The sequence below is a fragment of the Schistocerca nitens genome, chromosome 6, assembly GCF_023898315.1.
Source record: "Schistocerca nitens isolate TAMUIC-IGC-003100 chromosome 6, iqSchNite1.1, whole genome shotgun sequence".
In the NCBI taxonomy this organism is placed as follows: Eukaryota; Metazoa; Arthropoda; class Insecta; order Orthoptera; family Acrididae; genus Schistocerca; species Schistocerca nitens.
Genome location: NC_064619.1, coordinates 249,077,833 through 249,105,278, shown reverse-complemented (window position 1 = coordinate 249,105,278; position 27,446 = coordinate 249,077,833). Strand labels below are relative to the sequence as shown.

General features: G+C 40.2%; 1 protein-coding gene across 4 annotated transcripts in view; it reads right to left on the bottom strand.

Moving 5' to 3' along the window:
• LOC126262995 (mitotic checkpoint serine/threonine-protein kinase BUB1-like) overlaps positions 1–27,446 on the bottom strand; it is a 245,335-nt gene that overhangs the window by 22,782 nt on the left and 195,107 nt on the right. For all 4 annotated transcript variants that reach the window (XM_049959949.1, XM_049959951.1, XM_049959950.1 and 1 more), the window contains exons 15-17: positions 24,686–24,805; positions 23,074–23,198; positions 724–868 (exon numbers count right to left, since the gene is read on the bottom strand). In XM_049959949.1, coding sequence (XP_049815906.1) covers positions 724–868; positions 23,074–23,198; positions 24,686–24,805 — 390 coding nt within the window. The remainder of the gene's footprint in view (positions 1–723; positions 869–23,073; positions 23,199–24,685; positions 24,806–27,446) is intronic.

Below are 27,446 nucleotides of genomic sequence, written 5' to 3'. Positions count from 1 at the left end.
GAAAGATAGCCAACCAACACTTAAAAACAAATTAAAAGAATTTCTGAATGACAACTCCCTCTACTCAATACATGAATTTTTATATATGAGATAGTAAAAAAATAATGCAATAAAATAAATAAATAAATAAATTCATGATCTATGGAAAAAGTATTAATGTATTACAACACAACAAAGAACACTGTTACAGGATCTTCATGAAGATAGACATTATCTTATTACTGCTGTAACTGTTATATGCTTCTTGAGCATCAACCATCTGTCATTTACTACATTACAAAAGTCTACAATGAGTTTATATGTAACATCCAAGGTGGGATGTAATGTTTTTATGGAGTAAAAAACCAAATCTCTTTTTGAAGAACAAATTCCATCACCACTTGGAAATTCAGTTTTAGCATACACACATTTTGAAGCATAGGAAAATGATTTCTTTTAAAAGAAATTTTATTCCAACATTACTGTCTTTTAACATTTTTATCATTTATGTACATAGTCCCTGAAAGTTCTCTATTATGGAATGGTTGGAACACAACAGATGAATGAACTGAGGAAAGTCTGATAGTGAATTCAGTTTTCAAAAATTTATTTCTTAAAATAAAAGATAAAGTTTGCATTTAGTTGACACAATTTATTAGTTGATATCAGATATTCTCTTTATTTCTTCCAGTTATCTAAAGACCCACAATGAATACATATTGCCAGGTCTGAGTAAAGACTTACTTGATATGTCCAAGGCTTTTTTGCCTGCATCTCGGTGCACTGAAAATCTTTGGTAGTTACAGCATATTTAAATGTTGTCTTAGGAGGAAATAAGGTCATATCAATTGCTCTTCCAAAATCAATAAGCTGGATACTTGGTGGATATCTGAAAGAAAAGAGATAAGAATGCTAGGGGAACATGTTAATATTAGTTGTGAGACTATATTTTCTTATCCAAGCTTGTTGAGATAAACAATAAAATATGGTCCACAATGCAACAAATGAGAACTCCACATATGTACATCCCCAAAGGTGTAAACAATTTTCATTATACCAGCTGGTTATTTATGTAATATTGGGTCTAGCTGTTGCCCACAATGCAACAAATGAGAATTCCACATATGTACATCCCCAAAGGTGTAAATAATTTTCAGTATACCAGCTGGTTCTTTATGTAATATTGGATCTAGCTGTTGTTGTTGTGGTCTTCAGTCCTGAGACAGGTTTGATGCTGCTCTCCATGTTACTCTATCCTGTGCAAGCTTCTTCATCTCCCAGTACTTACTGCAACCTACATCCTTCTGAGTCTGCTTAGTGTATTCATCTCTTGGTCTCCCTCTACGATTTTTACCCTCCACGCTGCCCTCCAATACTAAATTTGTGATCCCTTGATGCCTCAGAGCATGTCCTACCAACCGGTCCCTTCTTCTTGTCAAGTTGTGCCACAAACTCCTCTTCTCCCCAATTCTATTCAATACCTCCTCATTACTTATGTGATCCACCTTCAGAATTTGAAAGAGAGTATTCCAGTCAACATTGTCAGAAGGTTTCTCTAAGTCTACAAAGGCTTGAAACGTAGGTTTGCCTTTCCTTACTATTTCTTCTAAGATAAGTCGTAGGTCGGTATTGTCTCACGTGTTCCAACATTTCTACGGAGTCTAAACTGATCTTCCCCGAGGTCAGCTTCTACCAGTTTTTCCATTCGTCTGTAAAGAATTCGTGTTAGTATTTTGCAGCTGTGACATATTAAACTGACAGTTCGGTAATTTTCACATCTGTCAACACCTGCTTTCTTTGGGATTGGAATTATTATATTCTTCTTGAAGTCTGACGGTATTTCCCCTGTCTCATACATCTTGCTAACCAGATGGTAGAGTTTTGTCAGGACTGGCTCTCCCAAGGCTGTTAGTAGTTAAAATGGAATATTGTCTACTCCCGGAGCCTTGTTTCGACTCAGGTCTTTCAGTGCTCTGTCAAACTCTTCACGCAGTATCGTATCTCTCATTTCATCTTCATATACATCCTCTTCCATTTCCATAATATTGTCCTTGAGTACATAACCCTTGTATAGACCCTCTATATATTCCTTCCACCTTTCTGGTTTCCCTTCTTTGCTTAGAACTGGGTTTCCATCTGAGCTCTTGATATTCATACAAGTGGTTCTCTTTTCTCCAAAGGTCTCTTTAATTTTCCTGTAGGCAGTATCTATCTTACCCCTAGTGAGATAAGCCTCTACATCCTTACATTTGTCCTCTAGCCATCCCTGCTTAGCCATTTTGCACTTCCTGTCGATCTCATTTTTGAGACATTTGTATTCCTTTTTGCCTGCTTCATTTACTGCATTTTTATATTTTCTCCGTTCATCAATTAAATTCAATATTTCTTCTGTTACCCAAAGATGTCTACTAGCTCTCGTCTTTTTACCTACTTGATCCTCTGCTGTCTTCACTACTTCATCTCTCAAAGCTATCCATTCTTCTTCTACTGTATTTCTTTCCCCCATTTCTGTCAATTGTTCCCTTATGCTCTCCCTGAAACTCTCTACAACCTCTGGTTCTTTCAGTTTATCCAGGTCCCATCTCCTTAAATTCCCACCTTTTTGCAGTTTCTTCAGTTTTAATCTACAGTTCATAACCAATAGATTGTGGTCAGAGTCCACATCTGCCCCTGGAAATGTCTTACAATTTAAAACCTGGTTCCTAAATCTCTGTCTCACCATTATATAATCTATCTGATACCTTCTAGTATCTCCAGGATTGTTCCATGTATACAACCTTCTCTTATGATTCTTGAACCAAGTGTTAGCTATGATTAAGTTATGCTCTGTGCAAAATTCTACCAGACGGCTTCCTCTTTCATTTCTCACCCCCAATCCATATTCACCTACTATGTTTCCTTCTCTCCCTTTTCCTACTCTCAAATTCCAGTCACCCATGTCTATTAAATTTTCATTTCCCTTCACTACCTGAATAATTTCTTTTATCTGATCATACAATTCATCAATTTCTTCATCATCTGCAGAGCTAGTTGACATATAAACTTGTACCACTGTAGTAGGCATGGGCTTCGTGTCTATCTTGGCCACAATAATGCGTTCACTATGCTGTTTGTAGTAGCTTACCCGCATTCCTATTGTTTTATTCATTATTAAACCTACTCCTGCATTACCCCTATTTGATTTAGTATTTATAACCCTGTATTCACCTGACCAAAAGTCTTGTTCCTCCTGCCACCAAACTTCACTAATTCGCACTATATCTAACTTTAACCTATCCATTTCCCTTTTTAAATTATCTAACCTACCTGCCCGATTAAGGGATCTGACATTCCACGATCCAATCCGTAGAATGCCAGTTTTCTTTCTCCTGATAACGACGTCCTCTTGAGTAGTCCCCGCCCGGAGATCCGAATGGGGGACTATTTTGCCCAAGAGGACGCCATCATCATTTAACCATACAGTAAAGCTGCATGCCCTCGGGAAAAATTATGGCTGTAGTTTCCCCTTGCTTTCAGCCGTTCGCAGTACCAGCACAGCAAGGCCGTTTTGGTTAGTGTTACAAGGCCAGATCAGCCATCATCCAGACTGTTGCCCCTGCAACTACTGAAAAGCCTGCTGCCCCTCTTCAGGAACCACACATCTGTCTGGCCTCTCAACAGATACCCCTCCGTTCTGGTTGCACCTACGGTACGGCCATCTGTATCACTGAGGCACGCAAGCCTCCCCACCAATGGCATGGTCCATGGTTCATGGGGGGTCTAGCTAGAAATCAAATTCCATAACTGCTTATGTTTAAAGACTATAACTACAGTGATATATTTATTCGTTTTCTACTGAGCATTATTTAGCCCTTTGCAGTAACACAAATAAATGTAACTTAATTGCAAATAGATTAATAAAATAGACCTTTTCTGCAGCATCACAGCATCATTCAGAGAGAGTGCATGCTGTGGACCGTTCTTTAGCCTCCACATTCATAATCCATCCCACTGTTCAGCCAGCAGTCACACTGCTTTTTAGAATTTGACCTCCATCTTTTTCTTGCACTTAATATGATAAGTTGTCTCTACTTTCTTTCCTTTTTCTCTAATGGAATCCTTATGTTGTGGCGTACTTAGGAAAACACAGTCCACTTTTGAAAGTTCCACAATGCACACTTTGAACTTTACAAATTTATTTGTGCATATAGAAAATGAATATATTACGCACTACAAAACAAACAGGAATGGTAGGTTTAGCATTCATTCCGCACCACAAACTACTTATTTCTGTAATCTGTAGTCAACATTCTCAATGCAACTAGTTTGTTATTTCAAATTTAGCAGAAATCAATTTTTGCACGGCCTCATACTTTCCTTTAAGGCAATATCACTTTATGTCATCATTATTTCTACAATTTCTGGTGCAGAAGATGTGGATAAGTTAGGGAATGCAGACTAAGACATCTGCTGGCAGGGTAGCCGGAATGAATGAAACACACACTTTGCCCACTTCATAATGGCGGGTGATTGACGTGTACACTGTGGAAATAGTATTGGGCACTCACTGGCTGCTCTGATCTTTTCCTCAAATAATTTTCAAGATTAAACTTTGAATATTTCGTTTAAAAATTGAAATATGGTAAATCAATATTATAAAAGAATTTAGAAATATTACAAGATATAAAAATTGGTGGTGCCTTGAAATTGTATTTAAATTAATAAATAACCTTTGAATTATGGAAATTTACGCTAGACAAATCACCAGTTCGGAATCAGGAACCACTGGTCTACAAGGCCTACATATCTCTTGGATATGTACTGAATTTTGCTTCTTTTACTGAGATACAGTAGGGTTTATACAACTTCACCTAATGCACTTGCAACTGCAGCAGAATCTTGGACTAGCGGATCATTAAACAGCCAACTGAGGAAAGGATGGGTCAATAACTTACGAAAAACCTCACTGTCAGTATAAAAATAAATATGTAATGTCTTCACTTATGCACACCATTTCTCAACTCACAGCTATTGAGGGTCTTTTAAAAAATTACATTATTTTAATTGAAAAAAATCTGTAGGTAGTTGTGTACTGCGGTAGATAATGAAGCTCCTCATGTTAGTCAAATGGCAAATACTCTCCTCTTTGCATGCTAGCATATTACAAAAAGTCATTTCGGTGTCTTGAATAATTGGAGATACAATGCATGCAATGAACAGTTCATTATCACTGTATGGGAGGATGTGAGTGTAAAACGTACAAACCATTTTCTTGAGACTGGATACAAAGATGTCATTCAAAGTATAGAAAAATTAAGTGTGATGGTGTAACATGGACCGAATGTAACCTCATAGCGATTCCTATTTTTCATTGCAATCTACTCAAATGCAGTGTTATGGCTTATTTAATTTTGAAATATCACAATAACTATGGCCATTAATGAAAATCTGATGAATGAGAATATAAGATGCAAGAGAATCATTTTATTATTCAATGACTGATTTAAAATAATGTTGAAGATTGCAGAACAGAGGGAGTGCTTGCAAAGCTCTACTTGTACTTGCAATACTGCACTTTGATTAGCAGGCTAATCAGTGTACTCTGTTTTCAACCCTACTTTCTTCTAGAACTTTTTCTGGCACTATATACAACTTAATTTCTGGCAGTGTTTCATCTATGCCACACAGCATTATGGTTTAGGTTCATTGTACAATGCAACTGATAGCTTTTGGAGTGAATGAGGCAGTGGAAGGCGCCAGTTTTGCGTAGAAACTCCAAGGACATACCAGTAATGAAGAAGCAACCAAAGTGCCTAAATTTAGATTTAAATTTGCTATGGAATATGCAGAAAATAGCAGCAGTTCATGTGAAGAAGTTACATATTGTAGGTGCTGTTGAAGAAGCCAACCATTATAATATTTTGTTCTGATATTAATAATATTTTCAGTACTGCTAATTGACGCATGTTAAGGACTAAACACACAAAACTATTTTAGCTCTGAGAACTGTTAGTCCCTACCTCAGGGAAGAAAGAGGGATAAAGTTGGGAAACACTAAAAAGGAAGTGTGGGCGACTCAAGACCATAGGTTCAAAATGACCCACCTTTTGTGGCAAACGGGACAGGAAGTTTCTCTCAAAAACACTACCATGTGTTCAGGAATAATTACTTGTGGAAACATGGCTCTCTCTTATCAAATGCATTTTTCAAATGTTAGGTGCAGATGAACAGGCAGATTCTCTCTTCCCCGATTTCCCAAAGGCATTCAACACTGAACTACCTTGTCAACTGATAACAAGATACAGTCATATGGAGTATCTTCAGAAAAATGTGATTGGCTCACAGAATTACTGAATAACAGAAAATAATACATTGTACTACACAGTGCTCAACATAAATGGAGGTAACAATGGACATGTCACAAACAGTGCATACAGTTTTTCACATCCTCATTATACACACATGTTGTTATCAAGTAAGGACGGCAACACAAGCAGACTGTTCACTGATGACGCTGTTCTCTACAGAAAAGCATCAAAAGCAGAAAGACTTTGACAATACTCTCACTTGGAGCAATGACAAATGGAAACAGCTCAATAGTAGCCCGTTAAAAGATTAGTGGTAAACTTCTGGAGGCCACTATATTGTTTAAATATTTATGAGTGATAATCACGAAGAAGCAATATGAAACGAGACAAACATGTAAAATCAGGGGCAGAGAAGACAAATGGTAGAGTCAGGTTTGGTAGAAAGGCTCTGGGAAAGTGCTGTGAATTTGTAAAGGAAATTACATATTTGCATAACAAATTCTAGAGTACTTTGAGACTTTTGGGCCTTATCTTATAGAGATGACACCAGATATTGAACGAATACAGAGATGCACTGCTAGGATCATAATAGGTTAGTATGGCACATATAAAAATCCTCTGGAAAGTTAAATGGAAATCTTTAGAAGAGGGGCATTACTAGTTCTGTGAAATGTTGTTGGGAAACATAAAGGACAGATAGTTGAGGAAGACTCTGTGGCAGTTATGCTGCCTTTGTTTTACATCTCACATAGGGATCATGAAAATAAGACGAAAAAGATCAGGGTACATACTGGGACACAAATGTAGTTATTCTGATTCTGTCTACCCTGCATACAAGACTGGAACAGTATGCCAAATCATTCAAATTGCTAAGATGTACCATCTACTATGCGGTGTAAAATGACTATGTATGCAGAGTCAGATTCGACTTCATTCTCTGTGCGAATTCTCATTATTTGTGCTTTTTTTTTTAACTCTTGTAATTTTTCAACTAGTATGTTAAATACTAACCTCCATCTGAATTATTATTCTGCTTTAAACTAGATAACAGTTAGGAAATATGTATTGAATTCTTTACATATTATACAATTTGCACTAGATTTATTTACTTTTTTAAATTCCTCACCCTCCCAGAAATGAACTCAGTGACATTTCACAGACTTCTTGCAATGTAAATATTACATTTTTCCTAATGATAATGTTGGTGATACAGAGACTGTTCATAGATAGCAAAATCTTAGTCATATTTTTAATCATAGTACATATATATGGTTATCTACTTTATACAGTACGTTATCTGATTTGATTGCCAGCTGTCATTATTGCACCAAAATATTTAATGACTAAGAAGTAAAATCAATGAACTACTTATCTGCTTTGATGAATCAGAGTCATCAAACTTAATTGACGTAAATTACCTCTCTGAACATCATATGACCACTGTAATGGTAAGTGATACATGATTTAGGTAAGCATCTCACTTTTGTACAATAGAAATGGAGAAATGAGGAGTTGCTCCATTCATCAGGAACTGCCATAAATTTAAGAACACAAACATTCATAATTTTTGCCAGAGCAGTATATGGAAGCACGTGCAAAAGAAGCAGAATTTCATAATAAAATCTTCACCTGCCATCCCTACAATTGGGAGATTCCCTAAAGATGGTGACATACAGTCTACTATTTAATAAGAAGGGAAAAAGATAGGTTGACTCAGCTTTTTGCAGAAAATGTACACAGGGGTTACTGGTGTCTGATGGGCATGTTAACCAGGAATCAGGCACCCAGTTGTGAAAGAAGTTACAGCAAAAGAAGAGACCCACAATATGCTTAAGAATGCACACAAAAGTAAGGTTAGATTTTTTCATCAGGATTTTAGAGGAGTGAGTAATAAAGTAGAATAAATTCTTGTCTGTTTGGAAAATTTAGAATGCTGTGTAAAGATACGACATCCTTTGCCTATGTGAGCACCATACCACCAGAGGATTAGAGAAGTTAAATATAAAAGTTTACACTATAGCATCTTACTCACGTAGAGCTAATTCATCAGGAACTGCCATAAACTCAAGGACATAAGACATTCACAATTTTGGCCTAGAGTAGCATACAGAAGTATGCACAACAGAATCAGAATTTCATATGAAAACTTCACAACAGTAAATGTTTATCCAGCATCTTGACCTGGGTCATTATATGTCAAATCTCCTAATTTCGGAACATTTTCCTGCTTGATCGCCATGGATGTCAATGAAATTTTATGAAAACATTCGCACATGTCCCCTATGAAAAATGGTAAAGTTTAACATTCATTGAAACAATACTAGTTATAGTCATTTGTTTGACTCCATGTGCAACTTTGCTATGAGCGAAGTCTTTGGAACCTAAATTAAGAAACCAAATTATAGGCTTGGGAATTTGGATGAATGTTATCATTCCATCCTGGATGTTCCACTGTTTTAATAATATGTACAAATTAACTGCAATGACATGACCAATGTAAATAGGTGTTGTAAAATGATGATTTTTCTATTTGATGATGTTTGACTACAACAGTCTAAGAATTATTGCATGCACTCCAATGTATTGAACACTTGCATGTTTCATAACAAGCTTGTTATTACTTTTTAAATGAAAATATGTTTCTTTACGAGGACTATTTCACTTCAGATCTGTGGAAAGTACATCAGCTTATCTGTTTTTCTTTGTTTTCTAGCATGTTCTAGTGCCCAGAGGATCGTTCAATGTGGATCTTTGGAAAGAAAAGTGCATCTAATCTAATCATTAGAACTGCTTCAGCTCCTTGATTGTTGGAAATCACTTCAAATTGTCACCAGTACCTGTAGAAGATTTTTTTTTCTCTCATTCTGTGACAACTAGTATGTTAAATTTCCTCCCTTTCATAATTGTATGACTGTTGTTTGTATTACTGATAATTTTTAAATTCAATGTGACTACATTCAAGGTTTCATTATTCCATTTTCTTTTCCTGCACCTGCTTTTGCAACTCTGAATGCACGAACTCCAAGGCTATCATTGAACTTATGGGAACACTAATTTCCTGTGTTTTTACTTACTCTCAGCTAAAAAAAAACCAGAGATTTAAGACATTAGGTGCCCAAAAAACTAGCAGGAGAAGAAGAAGAAAAAGAAAGAGTGTGTTTACATTTTGCAGCACGCAGAGCAGCTGTAGCAGTTATAAAGCTAAGTACTGGCAAACCTATCTGTGCACTGTTATACAGTTATTAAATTTAATAGTTTTCAGCGATGTTTCATGCTGTTTGTGGCTAACTTTTGGAAATGTTCACTCGCTGTGTTTTTTACAGTTTTCTGTGCGCTGAAGGCGTTTAGCACATTTCATGCTTTAGTTTTCAGCTGACGTTTCTTATTGTTTCTAGTGAAATATTTCAGTAAAATTTTCAGTCAGTGTTTTAATTTCGTTTGAATTTTTGGTTTTACCTATAATTTTGTGAAGTTTTGTTGATATTGGTATTAGCTGTGGTGTAGCAGTATTAACACAAGTAGTTCCTTTCTTAGTAGACAGAGAATTTTGAGACCGCTTTTGTTAGTTTTATAAATAGTTCTACTGGTGTAACTGAACTTTGGTATCATAGACGTATAGCTTTTTTTCCAGCAACTGTAAAATTTTACCATGACAGAGAACTGTGGGCTCTGTTGTAGGTTTATGAGTAGTGGGTTACCGTGTGGGATTTGTTCAAAGTATTTTCATGGGGGGGAATGCAGTGGGGAAGCCAATGGGCATTCTAGCGAGATCCTCTCCTGGGAATGCAGACTCTGTAGTAGAAACAAGTTGACGGAGGAGCAGGAGTGTAAGATCTGTGCCCTTCAGGTGCAGTTACAGTGTGCGAAGGAGGAACTAGATAGGTTGAGGAGGGTGAAGGGTGATGGGGAATGGGAACTGGCAGTCGGCAAGAAGGCAGCTAGGAAGAGGAGGTATTCAGACAGTTATAATTTGGTGTATGCAATAGAATTGACCAACTGTCAGAGTTGGGTGGAGAGGAGCCTTGTGTAGCTGTAGATGTAGGGAACATGCAGCAGTCCTCAGCAACCAGGAGGCCTAGGTCAGTAGCAAAGCCTAACAGAAAGAAGAAGGTTCTGCTGCTAGGAAGTTCACACAGTAGAGGTGTGAGCCAGCAGATGTAAGAATCGTTGGGGAGCGAGTACCAGGTCACCAGCATTGTGAAGCCTAGTGCAAGGTTGGCTCAAGTGACTGACAGCATAGGGGAGCTACGTAGGAATTATACAAAGGAGGTTCAGGTAGTGATAGTGAGTGGAGCAGGAAACAGTCTTGACAGGGACAGGGAATATGATGTAGGTGGTCATCTGGTAAAGATAGCTATTCAAACTGGTGGTACTAATGTTGTTTCAGCATCATGATTGGCCTCATCTTAATGCAGCTGTTAGGTGCATTGACATGGGACTGGGGAGGGTGCTGATGGCAGAGGGCATGGGTCACATGTCGGTGGTGCCATTTGGGTTTATCAGTAGATCGGGTTTCACAAGGCATGGCCTGCACCTCAATAGGTATGGGAAGGGGAGTCCGGCAAAGCTTATAGGTGACAGTGTAGTGGGTGGTGGTGGTGGTGGTGTGGGGGGGGGGGGGGGGAGGACTACTCATGGAAAAATTCCTGTAGTAGTTGGTGTTAGAGCTGCATCTTTTTTAGACTGAAATCAGATGATAGGTAGACCTGCTTAAAGGAAGTCCCTCTAACTAAGGGTTCACCTTCAGAGGACATAATGTTTCCGAGTAGAGAAGGAATTAGCATATTTCATCAAAATATAAGACGTATTAGAGATAAAGTAAGTGAATTGCTTATAGATGTTGACTCTGAAATGATTAGTATATCAGAACACCACTTAAATGATTTGAGAATTCATTGGCTTCCTTTACCGGGATAAAAGATTAGCCGGCTGTTTTTCAAGGAGTTCCTTGCAGGGTGGGGGAATGGCTATGTACGTAAAAACCAGTATTTCATTTGAGTCTACAGACATAGCACGACACTGCACTGAACAGATATTTGAATGCTGTGCAGGGGCAGTTGAATTTAGTGAAACCAAACTTCTAATTGTTGTTGTTTACAGGTCCCCTAACGCTGACTTTAAAACATTTCTGTTCAAGCTAGAGAGGGTAGCAGAAGTAGCAGAAATTATTTATATGTGGGACTTCAATATAAATTATTTATATGACGGTGCAAGAAAAAGGACATTGGCAGATCTCATAAATTCATATGATCCGATGCAGGCAGTGTTTTTGCCAACTAGGGTGCAGGGGAACAGTAGCACAGCCATAGACAATATTTTTGTTTATTCTTCATTACTAGATGGGCATTCTGTTAGTAAAAGGCTGAATGGCCTTTCAGGCCATGATGCACAAATTTTAACACTAAAAGGCTTTAGTACTCAAACAAATCTCACATTTAATTACAAACTATGTAGGAAAGTTAACCCAACAGCAATAGAGAGTTTTTTAAACCTTGTCAAGGAACAAGAGTGGCAGGATGTTTATAGTGCCGATATCATAGATCATAAATATAATGCTTTCCTTAACACATTTCTCATGCTCTTTGAGAGTTGCTTTCCATTAGAACTATTCTGAATGTGGTACTAGCAGTAATAGGCAGCCCAGGTGGCTGACTAGTGGGATAAGGATATCATGTAGAACAAAGCGGGAATTATATCAAAATGTTAGAAGTAGTCACAATCAAGCTACAGTAGCCCATTACAAGCAGTATTGTAAAGTGCTTAAAAATCTTATTATGAAGGCCAAGAGTATGTGGTATGTGAACAGAATAGCTAATTCACAGGATAAAATTAAAACCATATGGTCAGTTGTGAAGGAAGTGTCTGGTCAGCAGCACAAGGTTGACAATATAAAGTCGGTTCACAGTAAAAATATTTCTGTTCCTGATAAATCAGATATATGTACAGTATTTACCAATTATTTCCTGAGCATTGCTGGTGAATTAAATAAAAATTTAGTTTCTACAGGGAATCATATAACTCTCTTGGCAAATGCCTTTCCAAGATTGATGTCTGAAGTACTCCTGTGTGATACAGACAATGGGGAGATTGAGTCAATAATTAAATCACTGAAGCCCTAGGACTCTCCTGGATATGATGGAGTGCCTAGCAAAATATTAAAGTACTGTGCTGCACATGTTAGCCCTGTATTTAGCCATATCTGTGATTTTCCCTTTAGGAATGGTCAGTTTCCTGTGTGATTAAAGTACTCAGTACTAAAGCCGCTTTATAAAAAGGGAGAAAGGGATAATGTAGATAATTTTAGATCTATTTCTATGCCATCAGTGTTTGTTAAAGTTATTGAAAAGGCTGTGTATGTAAGGATAATTGATCATTTTATATCACACAATTTGCTCTCAAATGGCCAGGAGTTGGACCATTATAGAATCGGGGGAGTAGCTCACAATTGGTTCACCTCTTACTTTAGCAAAAGACAACAAAAGGTCATTATTCACAATGCTGAGAATGGCTGTGATGTGGGGTCTGAGTGGGGTACAGTCAAGTGGGGGGTGCCCAAGGTTCAGTGTTGGGGCCACTTCTGTTCCTTATTTATATAAATGATGTGCCCTCTAGTATTACAGGTAACTCTAAAACATTTCTGTTTGCTGATAACACTAGCTTGGCAGTAAAGGATGTTGTGTGCAACATTGGCTCGGTTTCAAATAGTGCAGTTAATAACCCAAGTTCACGGCTTGTAGAAAATAAATTAACGCTAAATCACACTAAGATTCAGTTTTTACAGTTTCTAACACACAAACAAAACCTGATGTTTTAATTTTACAGAATGGGCATATGATTAATGAAACTGGACAGTTAAATTTTCTAGTTGTTCAGAAAGATAGTAAACTGTTGTGGAAAGCCCACGTTCAGAATCTTGTTCAAAGACTTAATGCTCCCATTTTTACTGTTCGAATGGTATCTGAAGTGAGTGATCATTCGACACAAAAATTAGTCTACTTTGCTTATTTTCATTTGCTTGTCATATGGTATTTTCGGGTAACTCTTCTCATTCTAAAAGGATATTTTTGGCTCAGAAACGGGCAATAAGAGGTGTAAGTCCATGAAAGTGCTGGCAGGTCGACAGACACACAAAAAAACACAAACATACACACAAAATTCAAGCTTTCGCAACAAACTGTTGCCTCATCAGCAAAGAGGGAAGGAGAGGGAAAGACGAAAGGATGTGGGTTTTAAGGGAGAGGGTAAGGAGTCATTCCAATCCTGGGAGCGGAAAGACTTACCTTAGGGGGAAAAAAGGACGGATATACACTCACGCACACACGCATATCCATTCACACATATACAGACACAAGCAGACATATTTAAAGACAAAGAGTTTGGGCAGAGATGTCAGTCGAGGCAGAAGTGAAGAGGCAAAGATGTTGTTGAATGACAGGTGAGGTGTGAGTGGCGGCAACTTGAAATTAGTGGAGATTGAGGCCTGGTGGATAACGGGAAGAGAGGATATACTGAAGAGCAAGTTCCCATCTCCGGAGCTCGGACAGGTTGGTGTTAGTGGGAGGTATCCAGATAACCCGGACGGTGTAACACTGTGCCAAGATGTGCTAGACGTGCACCAAGGCATGTTTAGCCACAGGGTGATCCTCATTACCAACAAACACTGTCTGCCTGTGTCCATTCATGCGAATGGACAGTTTGTTGCTGGTCATTCCCACATAGAATGCGTCACAGTGTAGGCAGGTCAGTTGGCAGATCACGTGGGTGCTTTCACAAGTGGCTCTGCCTTTGATCGTGTACACCTTCCGGGTTACAGGACTGGAGTAGGTGGTGGTGGGAGGGTGCATGGGACAGGTTTTACACCGGGGGCGGTTACAAGGGTAGGAGCCAGAGGGTAGGGAAGGTGGTTTGGGGATTTCATAGGGATGAACTAAGAGGTTACGAACGTTAGGTGGACGGCGGAAAGACACTCTTGGTGGAGTGGGGAGGATTTCGTGAAGGATGGATCTCATTTCAGGGCAGGATTTGAGGAAGTCGTAACCCTGCTGGAGAGCCACATTCAGAATCTGATCCAGTCCCGGAAAGTATCCTGTCACAAGTGGGGCACTTTTGTGGTTCTTCTGTGGGAGGTTCTGGGTTTGAGAGGATGAGGAAGTGGCTCTGGTTATTTGCTTCTGTACCAGGTCCGAAGGGTAGTTGCGGGATGCGAAAGCTGTTGTCAGGTTGTTGGTGTAATGTTTCAGGGATTCCGGACTGGAGCAGATTCGTTTGCCACGAAGACCTAGGCTGTAGGGAAGGGACCGTTTGATGTGGAATGGGTGGCAGCTGTCGTAATGGAGGTACTGTTGCTTGTTGGTGGGTTTGATGTGGACGGACGTGTGAAGCTGGCCATTGGACAGGTGGAGGTCAACGTCAAGGAAAGTGGCATGGGATTTGGAGTAGGTGAATCTGATGGAACCAAAGGAGTTGAGGTTGGAGAGGAAATTCTGGAGTTCTTCTTCACTGTGAGTCCAGATCATGAAGATGTCATCAATAAATCTGTACCAAACTTTGGGTTGGCAGGCCTGGGTAAGCAAGAAGGCTTCCTCTAAGCGACCCATGAATAGGTTGGCGTACGAGGGGGCCATCCTGGTACCCATGGCTGTTCCCTTTAATTGTTGGTATGTCTGGCCTTCAAAAGTGAAAAAGTTGTGGGTCAGGATGAAGGTGGCTAAGGTGATGAGGAAAAAGGTTTTAGGTAGGGTGGCAGGTGATCGGCGTGAAAGGAAATGCTCCATCGCAGCAAGGCCCTGGACGTGCGGAATATTTGTGTATAAGGAAGTGGCATCAATGGTTACACACGGATGGTTTCCGGGGGTAACATATTGGGTAAGGATTCCAGGCGTTCGAGAAAGTGGTTGGTGTCTTTGATGAAGGATGGGAGACTGCATGTAATGGGTTGAAGGGGGCAAACTTTGTATGTGGTGTTGTCTGAAAGCTGACGCAGTCCCTCAGCCACGTACTCCCGACGATCAAGTACCACGGTCGTGGAACCCTTGTCCGCCGGAAGAATGACGATGGATCGGTCAGCCTTCAGATCACAGATAGCCTGGGCTTCAGCAGTGGTGATGTTGGGAGTAGGATTAAGGTTTTTTAAGAAGGATTGAGATGCAAGGCTGGAAGTCAGAAATTCCTGGAAGGTTTGGAGAGGGTGATTTTGAGGAAGATGAGGTGGGTCCCGCTGCGACGGAGGACGGAACTGTTCCAGGCAGGGTTCAATTTGGATGGTGTCTTGGGGAGTTGGATCATTAGGAGTAGGATTACGATCATTTTTCTTCGTGGCAAAGTGATATTTCCAGCAGAGAGTACGAGTGTAGGACAGCAAATCTTTGACGAGGGCTATTTGGTTGAATCTGGGAGTGGGGCTGAAGGTAAGGCCTTTGGATAGGACAGAGGTTTCGGATTGGGAGAGAGGTTTGGAGGAAAGGTTAACTACTGAATTAGGGTGTTGTGGTTCCAGATTGTGTTTATTGGAATTTTGAGGTTTTGGAGGGAGTGGAGCTGGAAGTGGGAGATTGAGTGGATGGGAGAGACTGGGTTTGTGTGCAATGAGAGGATGACATCTTCATGATCTGGACTCACAGTGAAGAAGAACTCCAGAATTTCCTCTCCAACCTCAACTCCTTTGGTTCCATCAGATTCACCTGGTCCTACTCCAAATCCCATGCCACTTTCCTTGACGTTGACCTCCACCTGTCCAATGGCCAGCTTCACACGTCCGTCCACATCAAACCCACCAACAAGCAACAGTACCTCCATTATGACAGCTGCCACCCATTCCACATCAAACAGTTCCTTCCCTACAGCCTAGGTCTTCGTGGCAAACGAATCTGCTCCAGTCCGGAATCCCTGAACCATTACACCCACAACCTGACACCAGCTTTCGCATCTCGCAACTACCCTCCCGACCTGGTACAGAAGCAAATAACCAGAGCCACTTCCTCATCACCTCGAACCCAGAATCCCCCACAGAAGAACCACAAAAGTGCCCCACTTGTGACAGGATACTTTCCGGGACTGGACCAGACTCTGAATGTGGCTCTCCAGCAGGGATACGACTTCCTCAAATCCTGCCCTGAAATGAGATCCATCCTTCATGAAATCCTCCCCACTCCACCAAGAGTGTCTTTCCGCCGTCCACCTAACGTTCGTAACCTCTTAGTTCATCCCTATGAAATCCCCAAACCACCTTCCCTACCCTCTGGCTCCTATCCTTGTAACTGCCCCCGGTGTAAAACCTGTCCCATGCACCCTCCCACCACCGCCTACTCCAGTCCTGTAACCCGGAAGGTGTACACGATCAAAGGCAGAGCCACGTGTGAAAGCACCCACGTGATTTACCAAATGACCTGCCTACACTGTGATGCATTCTATGTGGGAATGACCAGCAACAAACTGTCCATTCGCATGAATGGACACAGGCAGACAGTGTTTGTTGGTAATGAGGATCACCCTGTGGCTAAACATGCCTTGGTGCACGGCCAGCACATCTTGGCACAGTGTTACACCGTCCGGGTTATCTGGATACTTCCCACCAACACCAACCTATCCGAACTCCGGAGATGGGAACTTGCTCTTCAATATATCCTCTCTTCCCGTTACCCACCAGGCCTCAATCTCCGCTAATTTCAAGTTGCCGCCACTCATACCTCACCTGTCATTCAACAACATCTTTGCCTCTGCACTTCTGCCTCGACTGACATCTCTGCCCAAACTCTTTGTCTTTAAATATGTCTGCTTGTGAGATGTCTGCTTGTGTCTGTATATGTGTGGATGGATATGTGTGTGTGTGCGAGTGTATACCCGTCCCTTTTTCCCCCTAAGGTGTCTTTCCGCTCCCGGGATTGGAATGACTCCTTACCCTCTCCCTTAAAACCCACATCCTTTCGTCTTTCCCTCTCCTTCCCTCTTTCCTGATGAGGCAACAGTTTGTTGCGAAAGCTTGAATTTTGTGTGTGTGTTTGTGTTTGTTTGTGTGTCTATCGACCTGCCAGCGCTTTCGTTCGGTAAGTCACATCATCTTTGTTTTTAGATATATTTTTCCCACGTAGAATGTTTCCCTCTATTATATTGATATCAGTAATTTGAACCCAACAATTACGTTTGTTATTGTCACTGTTGCATTTCGAAATCTTTTCTGTCATCTTATTTTCTCTTTCTGTTTTTGCCAGTAGTTTCACTTTGTATTCACCTTCTCCTTTTTACCGTAATCTGCTATACAATTTTATCCCGCCTATATATACTCAAATAATACGTAACCCACTTCCAAATCATAACAAAAAAAAATTTTTTTTGCCGCTTTCAACACTACCGCCGCTATAAAATCCACCATTTCTGGTTCACAAACAGTTCCTTTCACCTTTTAAACAACCATTTCGTCTAGTTCTAATAACTTTCGCTTTATTTCCATTTCCGTTTTTCACACATCACTGATAATTTTTATCCGCTTCCCACAGGTTTTAACGTCATTATTTCTTCGTCAGACATTTGTTAGCCTCGTTTTCATAATCTGCCACCACAAAACCACTCCTTTTAATATATTACACACAGTTTTTCTAAATTTTCTCGAATTTCTCTGTCCTTTAACGTGTTTTGGCGGCAACACAACCACCTAACCTTTGTGCACATCGTTGTCTACCAACCCAAGTCTAACATAGCCCAGCTGTAACCAACACCTTCTCGCCTTTTTTCACACCAGATCTCCAGTTGCTTTCCAGTTCACCTTTATCTCTCCCCATATATTTTTATTTTCATTTTCATTTCAGCCTCGTTTTACACTTTCCACCTTCTAATACCATGTCACCCTCACAACACCCCCACAACGACCCCATTAAGTTTTATTTACATTCCCTCCGCAAAGATGCCTTCGCCCTAGCCAGATTACGCTCCCATATTCTATTTTCTCAGGCTTGTCTGACATTTGGCATTACCCCCAAAGGCCTCACACTTAAAGTTCCCATCTCTGGCTGCATCCCCTCTTTCCATCAGTCCCTATACCAGTTCCAAAACGAACAATCCATTGCCCTCACCCACCTAATCCTTCACCTACACATCAACTCAGCCAATGAACACACCCGTCAACTCCTATCCTTAATAAAAGTCCTTAATCTTTCCTCTCCCACATCCACACCAGCTGTTCAGAGCATCCTCCTACAGTCCAACCGTAAATTAGAACAGCATGCCACCCTCCACCTCAAAAAACTATCCAATCTCCTGGTTTCCCACCTCCGGAAAGGCAACTCCTCACCCTTCACAAACTTTCCAGCAAACCTCAACCTCCTCTCATTGCACACAAACCCAGTCTCTCCCATCTACTCAATCTCCCACTTCCAGCTCCACTCCCTCCAAAACCTCAAAATTCCAATAAACACAATCTGGAACCACAACACCCTAATTCAGTAGTTAACCTTTCCTCCAAACCTCTCTCCCAATCCGAAACCTCTGTCCTATCCAAAGGCCTTACCTTCAGCCCCACTCCCAGATTCAACCAAACAGCCCTCGTCAAAGATTTACTGTCCTACACTCGTACTCTCTGCTGGAAATATCACTTTGCCACGAAGAAAAATGATCCTAATCCTACTCCTAATGATCCAACTCCCCAAGACACCATCCAAATTGAACCCTGCCTGGAACAGTTCTGTCCTCCGTCGCAGCGGGACCCACCTCCTCTTCCTCAAAATCACCCTCTCCAAACCTTCCAGGAATTTCTGACTTCCAGCCTTGCATCTCAATCCTTCTTAAAAAACCTTAACCCTACTCCCAACATCACCACTGCTGAAGCCCAGGCTATCTGTGATCTGAAGGCTGACCGATCCATCGTCATTCTTCCGGCGGACAAGGGTTCCACGACCGTGGTACTTGATCGTCGGGAGTACGTGGCTGAGGGACTGCGTCAGCTTTCAGACAACACCACATACAAAGTTTGCCAAGGTAACCCCATTCCCGATGTCCAGGCGGAGCTTCAAGGAATACTCAGAACCTTAGGCCCCCTGCAAAACCTTTCACCTGACTCAATCAACCTCCTGACCCCACCGACACCCCGCACCCCTACCTTCTTCCTAAAATCCACAAACCCAATCATCCCGGCCGCCCCATTGTTGCTGGTTACCAAGCCCCCACAGAACGTATCTCTGCCTACGTAGATCAACACCTTCAACCTATTACATGCAGTCTCCCATTCTTCATCAAAGACACCAACCACTTCCTTGAACGCCTGGAATCCCTACCCAATCCGTTACCCCCGGAAACCATCCTTGTAACCATTGATGCCACTTCCTTATACAAAAATATTCCGCACGTCCAGGGCCTCGCTGCGATGGAGCATTTCCTTTCACGCCGATCACCTGCCACCCTACCTAAAACCTCTTTCCTCATTACCTTAGCCAGCTTCATCCTGACCCACAACTTCTTCACTTTTGAAGGCCAGACATACCAACAATTAAAGGGAACAGCCATGGGTACCAGGATGGCCCCCTCGTACGCCAACCTATTCATGGGTCGCTTAGAGGAAGCCTTCTTGGTTACCCAGGTCTGCCAACCCAAAGTTTGGTACAGATTTATTGATGACATCTTCATGATCTGGACTCACAGTGAAGAAGAACTCCAGAATTTCCTCTCCAACCTCAACTCCTTTGGTTCCATCAGATTCACCTGGTCCTACTCCAAATCCCATGCCACTTTCCTTGACGTTGACCTCCACCTGTCCAATGGCCAACTTCACACGTCCGTCCACATCAAACCCACCAACAAGCAACAGTACCTCCATTATGACAGCTGCCACCCATTCCACATCAAACGATCCCTTCCCTACAGCCTAGGTCTTCGTGGCAAACGAATCTGCTCCAGTCCGGAATCCCTGAAACATTACACCAACAACCTGACAACAGCTTTCGCATCCCGCAACTACCCTCCCGGCCTGGTACAGAAGCAAATAACCAGAGCCACTTCCTCATCCCCTCAAACCCAGAATCGCCCACAGAAGAACCACAAAAGTGCCCCACTTGTGACAGGATACTTTCCAGGACTGGACCAGACTCTGAATGTGGCTCTCCAGCAGGGATACGACTTCCTCAAATCCTGCCTTGAAATGAGATCCATCCTTCATGAAATCCTCCCCACTCCGCCAAGAGTGTCTTTCCGCCGTCCACCTAACCTTCGTAACCTGTTAGTTCATCCCTATGAAATCCCCAAACCACCTTCCCTACCCTCTGGCTCCTATCCTTGTAACCGCCCCCGGTGCAAAACCTGTCCCATGCACCCTCCCACCACCACCTACTCCAGTCCTGTAACCCGGAAGGTGTACACGATCAAAGGCAGAGCCACGTGTGAAAGCACCCACGTGATTTACCAACTGACCTGCCTACACTGTGATGCATTCTATGTGGGAATGACCAGCAACAAACTGTCCATTCGCATGAATGGACACAGGCAGACAGTGTTTGTTGGTAATGAGGATCACCCTGTGGCTAAACATGCCTTGGTGCACAGCCAGCACATCTTGGCACAGTGTTATACCGTCCGGGTTATCTGGATACTTCCCACCAACACCAACCTATCCGAACTCCGGAGATGGGAACTTGCCCTTCAGTATATCCTCTCTTCTCGTTATCCGCCAGGCCTCAATCTCCGCTAATTTCAAGTTGCCGCCACTCATACCTCACCTGTCTCTCAACAACTTCTTTGCCTTTACTCTTCCACCTCGACTGACATCTCTGCCCAAACTCTTTGTCTTTAAATATGTCTGCTTGTGTCTGTATGTGTGGATGGATATGTGTGTGTGTGCGAGTGTATACCTGTCCTTTTTTCCCCCTAAGGTAAGTCTTTCCGCTCCCGGGATTGGAATGACTCCTTACCCTCTCCCTTAAAACCCACATTCTTTCGTCTTTCCCTCTCCTTCCCTCTTTCCTGATGAGGCAACAGTTTGTTGCGAAAGCTGAATTTTGTGGGTATGTTTGTGTTCGTTTGTGTGTCTGTCGACCTGCCAGCACTTTCATTTGGTAAGTCACATCATCTTTACTTACACAGATCTGACCATGATATTGTCAGGCTTCAAGTCACCATGTATTATTTCACAGCTGTGTAAACTTCGTATTGCTTCTATGATTTTACACACAAAACAAAATACCACATTCTCATTCACGGCTCTCTGCAAAAGAATTATATATATATATATATATATATATATATATATATATATATATATATATATATATATATATAACAGAGGGAAACATTCCACGTGGAAAAAATATATCTAAAAAGAAAGATGATGAGACTTACCAAACAAAAGCGCTGGCAGGTCGATAGACACACAAACAAACACAAATATACACACAAAATTCAAGCTTTCGCAACAAACTGTTGCCTCATCAGGAAAGAGGGAAGGAGAGGGAAAGACGAAAGGAGGTGGGTTTTAAGGGAGAGGGTAAGGAGTCATTCCAATCCCGGGAGCGGAAAGACTTACCTTAGGGGGAAAAAAGGACAGGTATACACTCGCACACACACACATATCCATCCACACATACAGACAATATGTCTGCTTGTGTCTGTATGTGTGGATGGATATGTGTGTGTGTGCGAGTGTATACCTGTCCTTTTTTCCCCCTAAGGTAAGTCTTTCCGCTCCCGGGATTGGAATGACTCCTTACCCTCTCCCTTAAAACCCACCTCCTTTCGTCTTTCCCTCTCCTTCCCTCTTTCCTGATGAGGCAACAGTTTGTTGCGAAAGCTTGAATTTTGTGTGTATATTTGTGTTTGTTTGTGTGTCTATCGACCTGCCAGCGCTTTTGTTTGGTAAGTCTCATCATCTTTCTTTTTATATATATATATATATATATATATATATATATATATATATATATATATATATATATATATATATATATATATTTTCCCCACGTGGAATGTTTCCCTCTGTATATATATTCCTTACTGTCATTTCTTGTTAACAATATTAGCGTAGTTCCAAGAATAGTCAGCTTTCACTCAGTTAATACTCGACACAAATCAACCCTGCATTTGGATCGGACTTCCTTGACTATTGTGCAGAAAGGTGTGCAGCATACTGCTGTATCCATTTTCAAGAAGCTACCCCTCAAATTAAAAAATCTTAGTAGTAATCCACTCGCTTTCAAATCGAAACTGAGGAGTTTCCTCAGGGGTCACTCCTTTTATTATGTTGTGGAATTCCTTGAAAAATTAAGCGGATTCTTGTTGTATTTTTGATTACTTTTACTTAAACTTCAGGTTCATAAACATTTATTTTTATCTGTTATTACTTTTATGTTGTAATTTCATGTACTGACATGTTCTGTGACCTCGGAGATTTGCTCCTGAATTTGGTACTACAGAACTTGATGTGTAAATAAATAAATAAAGAAGTGGGAAACATGCAAATGTAACACTGCAAAACTCTTCACATCTCTCTATAATACTAAAACTTTATTACACTCAAATCCTAGGCTTATAGTATTAATTTTCAAGAGAGTTAGGTTTATTTCATAGTACAAACAAATAATCATCTTGCAACCTAGTTTTTCTCAGCAAGTGAAAAGAATGTTAGTCACACCAACTGTCAACAGATGCTCAGTTACTTTCTATGATTCCTTGAATATATATTTGCCTGTATTCATAATAGGTGGCATTTTTGTCACAACACAAGTATGGCAATTTCATTTATTCCTGTTCAGTAGAAAGGCAAGAACATTTCATGTAGTACAAACTTTATTTGAAATGAAAGTAAAATGGTAGATGTCAATAATCAAATACTTACACAGATCTGACCATGATATTGTCAGGCTTCAAGTCACCGTGTATTATTTCACAGCTGTGTAAACTTCGTATTGCTTCTATGATTTTACACATGAAACAAAATACCACATTCTCATTCACGGCTCTCTGCAAAAGAATTATCAAAAGGAACAGTGGCATTAACGTTTTTGAAAAGTGATTTACTACTTGATTGTTGCAGACAATTAGATTATTATGTAATCATCTTTTGGTATTGAAACAGAATATTATTTCATCATCATTTAATAACTTTTAAGAGATTCAGAAAATTCATTATCACAAGTGTCTTAATCAGCAGCCATTTCAAATAAATCACAGGTAAGGATTTGTGTTTCTCAAGAAGGGAAAGGAGAGTTGGATGTTAGGATAGACACACAGGAGGGTTGCTAGTCATTTCACTGAGAAATAGTGAAACATTAAAGAGGACATTCCCACTTGAGTACATCTTCCAAAGCTCTCTGTTTCTTTTACAGTACTGAAATAGTAGTTCCATTTACACAAATAATTATTATTACAGTTGGAAAATGGCAGCTTAACTTTTTAGCAAAATATGAGGTCCCTCTTTTGTAGTGTACTACTTCTGCAAAGACCCACCAAGTCAACATAACTGCAGTCTACTAACTTACACAGTTTGTTACATCTGAATACACATTACATATTTTGCACCTAACACATAAAAGTGGTGATTTAGTCTCTTCCACAAACAAGACTGAAGAGCAATCATTCTCCATAACACTAGATAAACCAAAATTAATTAATGGGATAACCTTGCAAAGCAAGTGTAGGCAACTTTCTCTGGAGTCCCCTTTCCTCTTGGGTCATACAGAAATATTTTTGAATGACTATTAGATTCAGACAATTGAATAAAATTCTTAAATAATGTAAATATACTTATGAAAATATTACAAAAAGAAAACTTGCTATTCACAATTAAGCGGAGATGCTGAGCTACAGATAGGCACAACAAAAAGAGCATCAGTAAGTAAGCTTTCGGCCAATGAGGCCTTCATCAGAAAAACACACACACACAAAAAACCACTGTCTGGCCTCGGCAGACAGAGACTGTGGTCATGGGTGTGTGGGTGTGGTTGTGTATTTGTATGTGTAAGTCGCGTTTGCGAGTGCATGCACGTGTGTGTGTGTGTGTGTGTGTGTGTGTGTGTGTGTGTGTGTGTGTGTGTGTGTGCGTGGGGTGGGGCGGGGTGGGGGGAGGCATGTGCGCATATGTTATCTATTTTCCATGCAGACCTTGCTGGGCAAAAGCTTACTTTCTGAGTCTTTTTGCTGTGACTATCTGTGATCAAAATTTCTGCTCTATGGTGAGTAGCAACTATCCTTTTCATAATACTGTCACTATTCCATCCCAGATTTTACATTGTTTGTAAATGCAATTAACTTGTTCATTTAAAATGATTTTGTAAAGTTAACAACACTAGTGCAAGGAAAACGAAAAAAATTGACTAAAGAATTTACTTTTTCACAAAAATTTGTCCAGCAAAAAATATATACGTTTAATCTGGAAAACAGTTTAAAGATATGACAAAAATCTGATTAGAAACAAAGAAAATTTAGCTTGTTAGAGCTTTTATACTTACATTTCCCTTCCTTGCCTCTGTTATGAAGTTCAGAACGCTGCCATATTTAAGATATTCATGTACCATTATGCTGCCATCAGAATATTCATATACCCTACTTGGATTGGCAAAACACAAAGCCTAAAACAGACAGTGAAAATACTTTTTAGGCATTTTTATCTTCTATTTGGGAACTGTGCATAGGTTAAAACCTTCACAAAACACTTCTGATCTCTTCTAAATATATTTCCATTTTCACGTGACCTTTACATTTATGTTTATTAATAGTTTTTCTTTAAGTTTTGCTGACAGCCGTCAGTCAAAAGTCACAATTTACAATGCACTGCAAAGATTTGCAAATTTTTGGATGCCTAGTGCCATGCAACCACTAAAACAGCAGACTTCATTGCAGTAATTTCATATTCCCAGAACATGGTGGTGCACTTTGAAACCGGACTTATGGGCGATCCAACATGCACAGGCAGGGTGTAGAGGGAGGTGTGTCGGCAGCTTCTGTGACAAGGCCAATTCCTGGTGTTTGCCAGGTTGCACAATTTACTACAATCTGCATGAAAATCCATCCAGCCTTGAACATTTTGCTGATGAGTTGTTGAAAAAGACGTTCTACATTCTCCCTAAAAACAAAGCAATTCTGTTGTCCCAATGTTGTTAACTCAATGCACTGCTTTGCCTTCCCTTCTGTGGTGCCACCACAACTGTTTTCCAAAGTAGAGTCTCACAAAGTGATTTGTAACAAATGATTCTATACATTTGTTTCAGTCAATAAGCAGCTGCAAGTTCCGACAGAATCTATCAGAATTTCTTGACTTTGCACGTAAAATCAATTTCCATATGAATTTTTGATTTTCCAGACAAATTACTAATCATTACTTTTACTGAAAATTACACTTACCATTCCTAATGCTGATGCATCTCTGGTTGTACAGAATAACAGAGATATGAAATACGTCGCAAGCACTTTGACATATGGTGTTACAGTACTCTATAATTCAATGTGTGTTGGAAGTAATTAACCATGTTGCTATTAATTCTTTAATTTATGTGTTCAATTAATAGACCTAAATTGATGTGGAGCAGATACTGTGTGTTGGTTTTTGGATTTTGTTTCAGAGGTCTCTGGTGTTGGGGAGATAACACCATGCAGCATAGGTAGTAGTTATCTGCAGCTTAAGCTTCATTCAACTCCCTGGTTTCAGACCATTGTGGAACCACATACAGCAAGCTGTTTAAGAAGCAGACCTCTCTCTCCAAGATTCTCAAGTCTCCAATACTTCACATATTGTTGATAGTTTCTCCCTGAAATGAACTCTATGTGTAAAGTAATAAAATAGCTATAACTGTGAGTTACCCCACTGGATTGGTATTTGTTATTCATGGAAATCCCCTAGGTGCACAATGCAATTAACTAAAGGAACACACACACACACACACACACACACACACACACACACACACACACACACACACAGTGGGGGGGGGGGGGGGGGGGGCAGGAGGAGGAAGGGTAAGGGAGAAGGAAATTTTACTGTTTTTGAGTACAATCTATCATTGTGTTGTAAACACATGAATCATGTCAATAGTGAAATTTTCAACCACCAGATTGCATTAGAACTCTTTCCCCCATAAATATTGTCAATTGTTCCCAGAGCTATAGTCAACTATATCCACAATCTCCTTGTTCTTGATTCTTATAAGTACATGGTGCATCTTGCATCAGCAATCACCACCCTTCGAAATACAAATACCGGGTTGCCCCTGCACCACTTTGGTCGGCAAGAGAAAACTTGAGAAACTTGAAGCATGCAGTTCTTGTTTCAGACTCATACACTGGACAAAATGAACACATCAAACTGAACCTTACACTATTAAAACTAGCTCACATTTATGATCTGAAAATAAAGACTATAGATTTGTGATTCATAATGTCTGAACATTGATTCTTGCTAAATGATACTGACTTTTAGTGTAATAATAAGAAAAACTAGCAAAGAAAAACAATACATTTACGTGCCAAACACCTCAATCAAAATTATAAAATCAGCCAAGAGGAATAAGTCTGAAGTCTTAGTTCTTTAAATGTCCAGAAATGAGTATTTGTGCACCAAAAGTCTGGAAAGCTCTATAACTAAGAAGAAAGAGAACTCATGACAGCCTGTCAACTGGATAAATACAATGCAGCTGAGATTTGAAAAAGGCTCACACTTGATAATTAAATTTAAATAAACTTTCAAAAAACTCTGTACTTCCTTTTGAGAGCTTAAACTGGAAAGAAAGGGCAAGAAAGACCTTAGCAGACTCTAACAAACTTCAAATACATTTTGGTACAGCTGAACATATGCTCCAGTGATAAAACTTCAGAGAATGAGGGTGCCGGTAACATTGTTTGTGACTAGAATATTAAGAAGTACTTTAATATGCAGTTGTTACAAGTGTAATAATACTACAGACTTTCTAAGCATAACGCTTACAAAAACTGAGAATATGAAAGGTTTCTGTGTTAATGTAATATGAAACAGATCTGTACTGTACTGTGATTTAAAACTAATGTCAGTAATAAATCTTACGCCATATACTTTCCCAAAAGTTTAAGGCTTCAAGTGAACCAGGTCTCACACAGCATTAAATTGTAACCTTCCAACCAATAACTATAATGAGGCAGTTGGTATACTATATCATAACAGTGCATATAAACATGTACCACACATACATGAACTTTGAAATTATTTGAATCGTATGGTTAATTAATTCAAGTGGTCTGTCT